General features: G+C 35.5%; 1 protein-coding gene across 1 annotated transcript; it reads left to right on the top strand.

The window, feature by feature from the left end:
* Positions 1-3,246: 3,246 nt before the first annotated feature.
* On the top strand, positions 3,247-7,433 carry LOC131052317 (disease resistance protein RPV1). The gene is made up of 5 exons (XM_057986946.2): positions 3,247-3,857; positions 3,952-5,077; positions 5,232-5,525; positions 5,612-6,487; positions 6,815-7,433. Exons 1-5 carry the CDS (start codon positions 3,385-3,387, stop codon positions 7,310-7,312), a joined length of 3,267 nt encoding a protein of 1,088 aa, XP_057842929.2. The 5' UTR covers positions 3,247-3,384; the 3' UTR covers positions 7,313-7,433.
* The last annotated feature ends 3,174 nt before the right edge of the window (positions 7,434-10,607 follow it).

Raw genomic sequence — 10,607 nt, 5'->3', positions numbered from 1 at the left:
AGGGACTTAAAATATTGGTATTCATTACTACTCTTCTGAAAAGTTCAATCTTGTTGGCTTTAGTGATTCAGATTGGGGAGGTAGTATGGATGACCGTAAGTCTACATCTGGGAATCGTTTCTCTTTTGGTTCTAGATTAATTACTTGGAGCTCAAAAAATCAAAGTATTGTTGCCCTCTCATCCACAGAAGCAAAGTATGTTGCAATTACCTCAGTAGGTACACAAGCTCTTTGGCTCAAAAATATTTTGGAAGAAATTGGAGAAAAACAAATTCAACCTACAGTGATTTCTTGTGACAATGTGATTGCCATCAAATTAGCAAAGAATCTGGTTCCTCATAGTATAACAAAGCATTTTGACATGAAATATCACTTCATTCAAGATTTGGTGCAGAAGAAGGACGTTGAATTGAAGCACATCAATACTCAAGATCAACTAGCTGATATCTTCACGAAGTCAATTGCAAAGGCTTAGTTTTTTGCACCACGAGATAAGATTGTGAACCCTCTCAGTATCAAGGGGGAGTATGTGGTGAACTGATGTTGCTCAAGTATGCAACTCCATGCATTACCATTTTCTTTGCATCCACCGATCATGCAGTTGGAAGCTTGGTTGTTTACCCTCCACAGTAATGCACCACCACATGATCCAAGATCCACAGCCAAATACCGCCATGCAGCAAGCTAAATTTAGGATGTTTGAATATAATTTTAGAATAGTTAATATTTTTTAGTTTAGTAAATAAAGCATGCTATGTATGCAAGTTTTTTTTTGAATTAGCTCATTCGGTGATAAAGTTTAGTTTAGATTTTAGATTTTAACTGCCAGGTCTAATTTTGGCTAAACAATGCATGCTGAAGCATATAATTTTGAAACTATAATTAGTCTGGTTTTTTTAGTCAATAATGCATGCTACACATGCTCTCTTTTTGTTTGGTGCATGTCCTATATTTAGAGACTTTGATTTATATTTTAGACCTTTGTATTGTTTTATACAAGCAGTAATAAAGAGAATTTGTGTGCAGTGATGAAAACAGGGGTGGTCTATTTTTATTCTGAAGTTTGTTTGTTATAATTCTGCAATTTGTATAATGCTGCTATTTATTTCTTGTCATATTTTTTTTTTCTTATCAGCTGGCTAAAGGAGCAGGGGCAGTTTTCAGATTCTACAATTTTCCCAACTTTCAAGAGTCGCTACTTGTTTCAAAATGAGAAAAACCAACATCAGTCTCCTTGTAACTACTACTTTGATCTATTCACAATGTTTTCTACATGAAGCAAGGCACGCTAATGAAAAACATACAATTTGTTATCAGTTAACAAAATTTGAAGTGTCATTAGTTTTTTTAATAAGAATAGGCCGAGCGTTTGATGTTTACCTTCCTCTAAATATCCTAAATAACACATGTTTATCCATTGTGACCGGTTTTGTCATGTTCATTAAGAGTGTGAGTGTTTTTTTTATTGCTCGTCCCATCATGCCTGCAATGCTCCCTCACCACAAGGAACTTAATAATCAAGCCATTTATGGTGCAATTTTTCATTGCATACCATCGGGGAATTTTTCTTCCATTATACTTTTGGTAGTAGTCTACAATGAACTCTACATAGATTTGATCATGTGGTAATGAGTTATCATTGGGGTGATATTATTCAAAGTATTCTGGTTAGTGGTTGAAGTATTCGATTGATTCTGGGCTTCTTGGTTGAGAGCTGCAAACTACGAAAAGTTGTAGATTGTTGTAAGTGGCGAAGCTTCTATAATCGGATCTCCATGTAGCAAAGTTTCTTGTAATCCATTTTTTTTATGCGACCAATAAAATTCTGTCTTGCAAGCTTTTATTGGTAAGGTTTTGAGTTGTGGGATAAAGCATTTGTGGCTTTTTAATTTTTAACTTATAATGAACTCTTTTTTTAAATTTGTTGTTATTGGTAGGGTTGTGATTTTATAGGTTTCATCATTTGTTGTGTTATTAGTTAATGATCATTTTATCATTTTATTTTTTTATTATAAATTATTCTTTAATATCAATTATTCAGCAATAGACTATCATATTAGTGTTTAATCCTATTTGAGGGGAATGCCAAGGTTTATTATTAATAATTTCAATAGTTTGAACTAAATTATGATTAAATTTGTATGGTTTCATTGAATAACTATGGCTTATATTTTTTTATCATTGAGTTTAATCAATTAGATGTTGAAGATGTTAATAATATATCACAAATTTATTATAATTTTCTGATAATTAAGAAGAGTTCAAGCATAAATATCACATGTTTTTTATTTTATCATTCAATTTATATATTTATTTATTTGATTTACATTTCATAATTTCTTATTATTCACATTATATGACTTTCTATTTAAATGTGCAAAAAAAATTTTCACTTTAATTTGTTTTTCTTTTTTTTGTAGAATCTAACTCTAATGCATATATACTTGTCTACAAAAGGTCAACATTAACTACAAATAATACATATTAATGCTCAAAGAGATAAAATACAATTAATTTATAAATTTAATTATTTCAAGATTGCTTGTGATTAACTATAGTTTTAGATGTGTTATTTTATGCACACAAAAAAAAGAGCTCATAATATGTAGCAAAATATTTATCGTTTACATGAATTTCAAACACATACAAATATATAGATTACACTTCCTCCTCTACACTGACTATATTAATTTGTTGTAGAACCATTTAGGTGATGTTAAATGTCCTCAATTCTATGTTCAATGAAAATCAATATTCAAATTGTTGATGAGCATGACATTGAAGATTGGTACAATGACCTATGTCAAAATTCATCATATAATATTGTATCAAATGACATAAATGATGACACTCGCATCAAGACACAATATCTAATATTTTATTAATAATTCTAAACTATTATTAATGATTGATGTCTTATTAATTTTTTAATAAAATATTTATAAATTAATTTTACAAGATAATCTATATAAATTACAATGCAGATAACCATTGCAACTTTTTTTTAATGTACAAATGTTGGTATTATTGACAATTATGAAAGAATATGCTGACAGAAGTATATAAACCAACAATAATGTCAATTTCTCGCTTAGTGCGCGACAAAGACTAAAGAAAAAGTAATTTTGAGTGGTGGACACATTATTTCGCCTATCAATTCACATCTACAATTTGTCGTACATCATATTGCGTTTATGATAAGCATTTCGCCTATCAATTATTTTCTGCTCTTTCCAGGCGGGTTCCATATTCCAGAAAATGGGGAAGTCTAGTTATGTTTAGACAAAAGCTGGAATAGAAACTTTTTGAATACATATAAACCAAGGCCGATTTTGGATTGAGCAATTATCGAGTGTCCTCTTTGAAAAAATTTGCAGGCTCAATATGTTCCCTGCTGAAATTTGCAGGCTCGATATGTTCCCTGCTGCCGACACCTCCTTTCCATTTACTCATCTCAAAATATATGACGTTTATATAAGCTTTTGTGACCCTCATATCAGCCAAGATTTTGCTAGCCGACTGAACTATGCTCTTGAAGCGGAAGGCATTGTCACCTGGATAGAAGGAAAATTCATAGATGATATCCCTCCTTTTCAACGCATCCGAGAAAGTAGGATCTGTATACCTATTTTCTCCGACACATTTATCGAGTCACAATCGTTCTTGAATGAAGTGTGTTTTATGAATAAGTCGAGGGTCAAAATTTTTCCTCTGTTTTATCATGTTTATCCTTCAGTCGTTCGCCACCCGGAGAGAATTCCATCTGCACAAGATTTCGTGCAACATCTAAACAAGGAGACAATAGAAGCATTAAAGAATGTTTCCGATATTTGCGGATGGTCTTCGGATCAATTTTCGTAAGGCTACAGCAAATTCTACTTATATACATTTTTTCTCTCTCCTTAATCTATATATTGAAGTATTCATCAATATTAGTTCACGCTTTTGCAGGGACAGCGCTTTGATTCAAGATGTAGTGAGCAAGGTAGTGAAATTCTTAGAGTCAGCTAAGGTTCATTTAGATACTCCGAAATGCTTTGGTTTAGACTGGCGCGTGGAGCATGTCAGGAGATTGCTCAACTTAGCGGATCATCAGAAGAAGATTTTGAAAGTGGGTATACATGGGATGCCCGGTATTGGTAAAACCACCCTGGCCAAGGTTGTTTGCAAAGAAGTCTTCTACAGTCAGTTTGAAGTGCATTGTTTTGTACTTAGTGTGGGAGAAATATGTCAGCTGGAAAATGGGCTCGTAAAGCTGCAAACCTATATGCTCCAAGAGGTTTCCCGATTCATGCCCAAAGAAGATTCCCAAGTCAGAGTCGAAGTAGATCATATTGATCGAGGTAAATATCTGCTACAAGAGTGTCTCAGGGGTAGGAGAGTTCTCCTCCTCCTTGATGACATTCAAAGTGTCGAGCAGCTGGAAGCTCTTGGGGGAAATTTCACTGACTTCGGAGCAGGCAGTCGTTTGCTCATTACATCTCAGAATCAACAAATTCCAAAAGTGGCGAACGTTGATGGAATGTACGAGGTAAGGAGGCTTCATCAAGAACATGCAATGGAGTTATTCACATTCCACGCGTTCCCTAATTCCGGCTGTCCAGATCCAGAGCTACAAACCCCAAGCATCAATATTGTTAATGCTTGTGATGGCCATCCTCTTGCACTCCAACTTCTTGGTAAAACCCTGGCTGGTGAAGACGATAGAGATGTATGGGAAGACATGGCAGACAAGTTAAGGGATGAGCCTTATATGCAAAAGAAACTCAGAGCCTCCTACGATACCCTGGATTCCTTTGAAAAGGAAATGTTTCTAGATGTTGCTTGTTTTCTTACAGGAAGGGAGAAAGAAATTGCTCTGATCTTTTGGGCAGAGCTGAATCGGAGTGTTCATGCTTCTCTCAGACATCTCTTGCAAAAGTCTTTGGTCAACTTGGGTTCTAGTAACGACTTACTGATGCATCGGTGCCTCCAAGATTTGGGAACTACTGTAGCAAATGAAATTTCTACAGAGCCCCATAAACGCACAAGACTATTCGATGAGGACGATGTGCACCATATGTTACGCCGACACTGGGTATGGATTTTCTTCCTATCCTATTATTTTATTTTCATCTGTTTAACGTTACATATGTCTCTCGTGGCTATTTTATGTTTATGTCTTACATGGTAGCTAGATTCCAGTTACTACGGAAGTAAGAATTATCTGTGTATTTTTATATGGAATCAAGGAAAAGGCCAAAAAAGTTCATTATCTTCGCTACGAGCCCAAGGAAAGGAAGACAATGAAGGCAGACATGTTCAAGCAGCTGTACAACTTGAGGTTGCTCTGGCTTGCAAATGTTGAGATAAAGGGACACTTTGCTGAGGCACCCTGCTTTGATGAATTGAGATGGCTCAGATTGACGAGATGTTCGTTAACACGGCTACCTCCAGGAATGAATCTGAACAAACTTGTTATTCTGGAGGTAACCGATAGTCAGATAACTCATCTCTGGGACGAAAAAACAGAAGAATATTCCAACGTAAGGCATACAAATATTTTTTTCTTTTTTTAGTCATGTAAACAAAGTAAGGGTTTGGATTTATTCGTGTCATGATGTTTGAACAGATATGGCCGGAGAAACTTAAAGTGCTTATTTTGAGAGACTGCGGGTCCCTGGAAACACTTCCTGCTACAATAATCTATACCCAGTTGCAGTTTCTGGACTTGCACAATTGCCATTCACTCAGAAGCCTGCCCAATAATTTGGCCAATAATGTGGGAAACTTCCACAGCTTAGTTTCTCTCAACATGAAAGGCTGTGGTGTTTCTTGTTTGCCTGGGGATTTCGGTATGCTTTCAAGTCTGGAAGAATTGGATCTATCTTGGTGTAAGAATTTATGCAACCTTCCTGCTAGTTTTGGCAATTTGACTCGGTTGGAAAAACTACAAATTCACCACAATTCAAATCTTAGAGAGCTACCGGCCACCATTGGTGGCCTAGAAAGTTTGGCTTATCTGGATGCCGGCTACTGCCAACTGTGTGAAAATGGACTCCCAGCCGGACTATTCGAATTGTCTTCTTTAAGAATCATCAACTTTGAGCATAATAGATTTTGCAGTCTTCCCGGCAGCTTCCAAAAGTTGAGTGGACTTTGGGAACTGCATTTGGACGGGTGCAGCGAGCTTTCCGAATTGAGAGGGGTCCCACCATCACTGGAGATGCTGTATGCGCGTGACTGTATGCAATTGCAGAGCTTATGCTGCTTGTCAGGACTGACAAGTCTGTGTAGATTAGACGTAAGCAAGTCATGTCATCTAACTGGTCTGAATGGATTGGAATCTTTGCAAGGATTGACAACATTGAGATTGGTGGGATGTACAAAACTTTCAAGCGCAACACTTGGAAGCTGCTTGGGTGGTCTCAAGTCCTTGGAGAGCATCTTCATTGCGGGCCCCGGTGTCAGCTCAAAGCAGTTACTTTCCTTCTACGAGACTATCAAGGTAAGTTCAATGAAAGTTCGCTCTGCCCTTCCCATTCACGTTTCTCGTCCTTTCTGTCATTAAAATAATTTGCGTAATTTCTAGGGCACCGTCTCAACTTGAAATTATAAAAGTATATTTGTCAATTTTATCATTCATAGTTTAGGTAACAGTTCAAATAGATGGTGAGGTACCTCTGTAAACCATCTGCACTGCAAAACAATGTGTAAACCAGCTCTCACCGGATGGAAAAACAATCGTGACGGCACAAATGACCGTCAAACTGAAACCCTTACTCTCATCTGATTAAAGCCAAGTAGCTTGACCTAACCATCATGTATTTGGCAGGCCATCTCTTTCGAGAGTCAATGTCTAATGTCTAAAAGGCCATCTCTTTCGACTTGGCTGCCTGCCGAGCTGAATGGACGGAACGGGAAGGAAGACAATTGTTTTGAATTCTGTGCAGATGACCGGGAGATTAGCTACTGTGCAGGATATATTGTTTGTTGTCTTTCGCTTGGCCAAAATTTTGATATTCAAGGCACGAGCAGGCTGCGCTACAGCATTGAAAGGGATCATACACTACGTGCATGTGAAATGATACACCCGGACATGGATTCGACAAGTGAAGACGTGCTGGAAGTACGTGTTGTGAGAGTGGATGGCGATTTTGATTTTAATTGGCTGAGGATGGGAGACAAACTGAGAGTGAGTGCAGGCTCTGATCATCAGAATTGGGAGGCGTGCTTCAAATTTTTGATGTATGGTCCTCTTAATGATCCTCCTCATGTAATTTATCCCCCTGTCGTAGAAAAACCTCCTCGGACAATAACCTTTGGCATGTAAAACTATACAAGGACATCAATCTTGTGCCGAGGTAAGTCTTACTGTGCAGCCTTTTATTGACATTGAATGTTCAACTTTTAATTAAAGCTTTAGCTGGGTTGAGCGCCGATTCGGATTTTTATCAATGTCTTCATTACTTCTTTCCCTACCTGCGCTCATTCAAACTTTTTTATCATAGTCCCATTTTTTAACATAAATGCTCGTTCTGAAAGGTTGAATAAACGATGAGATTCAATCTTAATAAGATGCTAGATTAACCATATCCCAATCGGTTTTTCAAATTTATAGGAATTTGGAAGGACATCTATGTTAGGAAAAGGATTCATTAGTTAAGCATGATTTTATAGTTGTAATAACATTTGTTTGATTTAATGTCTAATATTTTTGATAGTATAATACTAGTAATTGTGACTTTAAAGTTGTTAGTGTTGATCATGAGTAGGGGAGAGGAGCCAATATTTGTGGGGACTCTTTGTGAGCATGTAGTGATTACATGGAATGTAGCTCTATTCTTTTTTAGCAATGCACATTAGTATGTCTAGTGAAAAAAGTCTACAAAATGACTTTTTGAAGATTTGACCAAAACCTAATTATGGTGTCCTTAGTAGGGGAAAAGAGCTAATAGCCACCCATGTATTAGTAATCACAATGTTCTTGCCTAATTAACCCTCCCAATTACTATCTTTTAAAATAACCAATACGTGATAATAAAAAGCCCACTAAAAAATTCCACATGTACTAATAGTTGCCTACTTGTACACCAAATATTTAAAATTTGAATGTTTAATTGGAAGAGTTGTGTTGTTTTATTGGTACAACCACAATGCACGATTATTGAGACTATTTGTGCATAGGTACTGTAGTCACACAAATCTGTTCAGCTTAATTAAATGAATATTTGCTATTTATTTGATTAAAAATACACTAGCCATGAGTTAATTAATTAATATTTAATTAATCCATCTTCAAACATTCTTCTATTAATTAAATAAATTATTCAATTTATTTTAATTAATTCATTAAACCAAGTTCAAAAATCAATTAAATAAATAAAATATATTTATTTAATTAAATCCCCCTATTCCTCTTTTAAATAAATTAAATTAAACATTTATTTAAATCATTATCCCCCCCCCCAACTTGCATTCTCCTAAAAATGCAACTTGCACACATTTATTGAAATAAATTAATTTATTTTAATTAAAAATCTTATTTTCCCTCACCCACCAAATCCAATTGCATTCCTAAACCCCGTTTTAGATTCTTCTAACCCCTTCCTAATTAGCCTAATCCATCCCCTAATTATTGTCACATTCCTAAGCAACATGGATTCACTTCTCAAAGACTTCAAAGTCTTTGAAAAACATTTAATGCTTTGTGTGTTCAACAATTTAACCTCCAAAGTCTTCCAAAACCACTAATGGCTCTTACATGACCATTAATGGCTCTTACATAACCATTTATGGTTATTTCAACTTGTCTCCCCAAGCATTTATTGCTTTGACCATGTTTATCCCTTTTGCCTTTGCACAAGAGTTTATCCATTGGATAAAAGCTTTATTCTTTGAATAAAGAGTTTATTCATTCAACTAACCTTGACTTTAACTCCCAAGGTCATGTCAAGCATTTAATGCTTATTCCCTCTCCTCTCAACCTATCTCACATTGACACATGTCATCCTGAGATTGGGTTGAAAGCCCTCACATGGATTTGAAATCATTCAATCTTGGCCCTTGTTGAGATTGTTCAATCTCAACCATCCATTGCTCCATTTTTCCTATAAATAGAGCCCATTTCTTCATAATCCAGATCCTGAAAACTTGTATGCATTTAACCTATAGGCATTTTAGAGAGCATTTAGCATAACAATCTAATATCTTGTTCTTTTGGTTAAAATCAATCATTTTTAATAGCATCTAGTATTTTAGCTTTTCATTTTACATTTGGAGCAAATACTCAAATCTCAATCCTCCATAAGCATCCATAGTGCAAAAAGTTGTTGAGAGCTACACTATTTTGAAACTTGGAGAGGAGAGGAACAAAGGAGAAGGAGCCAAGAGCATGTTAGGAGGTATTTGGAGATGCCTCGTCATATTTGCTTCTTTAGTTAAATATTCTTTCATATTCTTAGTATCTCTTTTGATATGCCTGTTTAGATTAGCTTTTGGTTAACTAACACTAACGATTTTTTGTGTCTTGTGTTGTTTGTCATTTTCTAACCTTGTCCATTTTATAGAGCATCATTTGGTGAACCTGACGTGAATCCAAACACCCAAAAAATCATTTATTTTTTACCAATAACATGTTTGAATGTTGAAATTGTCACACAGGTTGCGCTTTAGCACTATTGAAACTCGTTGTTCTAGCACTATTGTTCTTACAATAGCGCTATTGTATCAAGTTTAGTGCTATTGACATGGTTTGAGCGCTTTTGACCCTATTTTGGCACTATTGATCCTATTTGAGTGCTTTTGCCTTCTCTGTCTTTTTTTCCTTTTAGCGCGTTTGTGTTAAATAGCGCGTTTGTTCAAACACAAACTAACGCTATTGTAAGAGAACATTGTAAAAAAAAGACCATGTAACCGAAAAAGTGAAAATTTTTAGGCTTGTGGAAGCCCCCCTTAGATATGGATTTTACTAACTGGTTATTGTTTGTGCAGGTTTAAAAATTTACCTCTTTAAAATCACAAACTTTATTTTGGTGTTTTAAGAATTGAACAAACAAACTTTTCTTTGCTTTCCAGTTAGGATCACTTGTTTTTGGTGCATTAAAACTGAACAAAACAAAATTTGTTTTCTTGCAAGTTAGGAAACACACTTTATTTGGTGCTTAAAATCAACACTTTAATTTTCATGCATCAAAATAAAGAATTTACAATCCACACTTCAATTTTTGGTGCACATAAAATACACAATCAACTTGTTTAAAACTTTTGCAAAGTGATTTTCCTTCATACATACATGCTTCAATTTCAGTTGACTAGGATTTTCAAAATTTTAGTTTACTCAAACCTTTGCATTTGAAGTTAAAAAGAACACCATGAATGTTGGAGCAACATCTCCAAATAGTTAGATCACATTGCAATGGCAAGTTAAAAAGAACAAGTGTTTTCGTGCTTGGCACACTAGTGCAAAAAGTTGGTCGAGTGATCCTACTTCTAACACACACTATCCTCTCCCTTGGCTTTCGTGGTCCTAAGTGCAAGAAAAAAGTGTTAGTAACACTCTATTTTGTTTTTTAATCTTTTTAAGAGGGGACTACCAAGAGACACATCACTCTTGGGAACGACCTCGC

This window comes from Cryptomeria japonica, chromosome 2 (genome assembly GCF_030272615.1).
Source record: "Cryptomeria japonica chromosome 2, Sugi_1.0, whole genome shotgun sequence".
In the NCBI taxonomy this organism is placed as follows: domain Eukaryota; kingdom Viridiplantae; phylum Streptophyta; class Pinopsida; order Cupressales; family Cupressaceae; genus Cryptomeria; species Cryptomeria japonica.
Note: the sequence above shows the minus strand (reverse complement) of the source record. Positions and strands in the feature narration are given on the sequence as shown.

Excerpts from the sequence above, each read along its gene's own strand:
- LOC131052317 (XM_057986946.2), top strand. The coding sequence starts at position 3,385 with ATGTTCCCTGCTGAAATTTGCAGGCTCGATATGTTCCCTGCTGCCGAC. Across the intron at positions 3,858-3,951 it reads TGGTCTTCGGATCAATTTTC|GGACAGCGCTTTGATTCAAG; the intron begins GTAAGGCTACAG and ends ACGCTTTTGCAG. Across the intron at positions 6,488-6,814 it reads CCTTCTACGAGACTATCAAG|GCCATCTCTTTCGAGAGTCA; the intron begins GTAAGTTCAATG and ends TGTATTTGGCAG.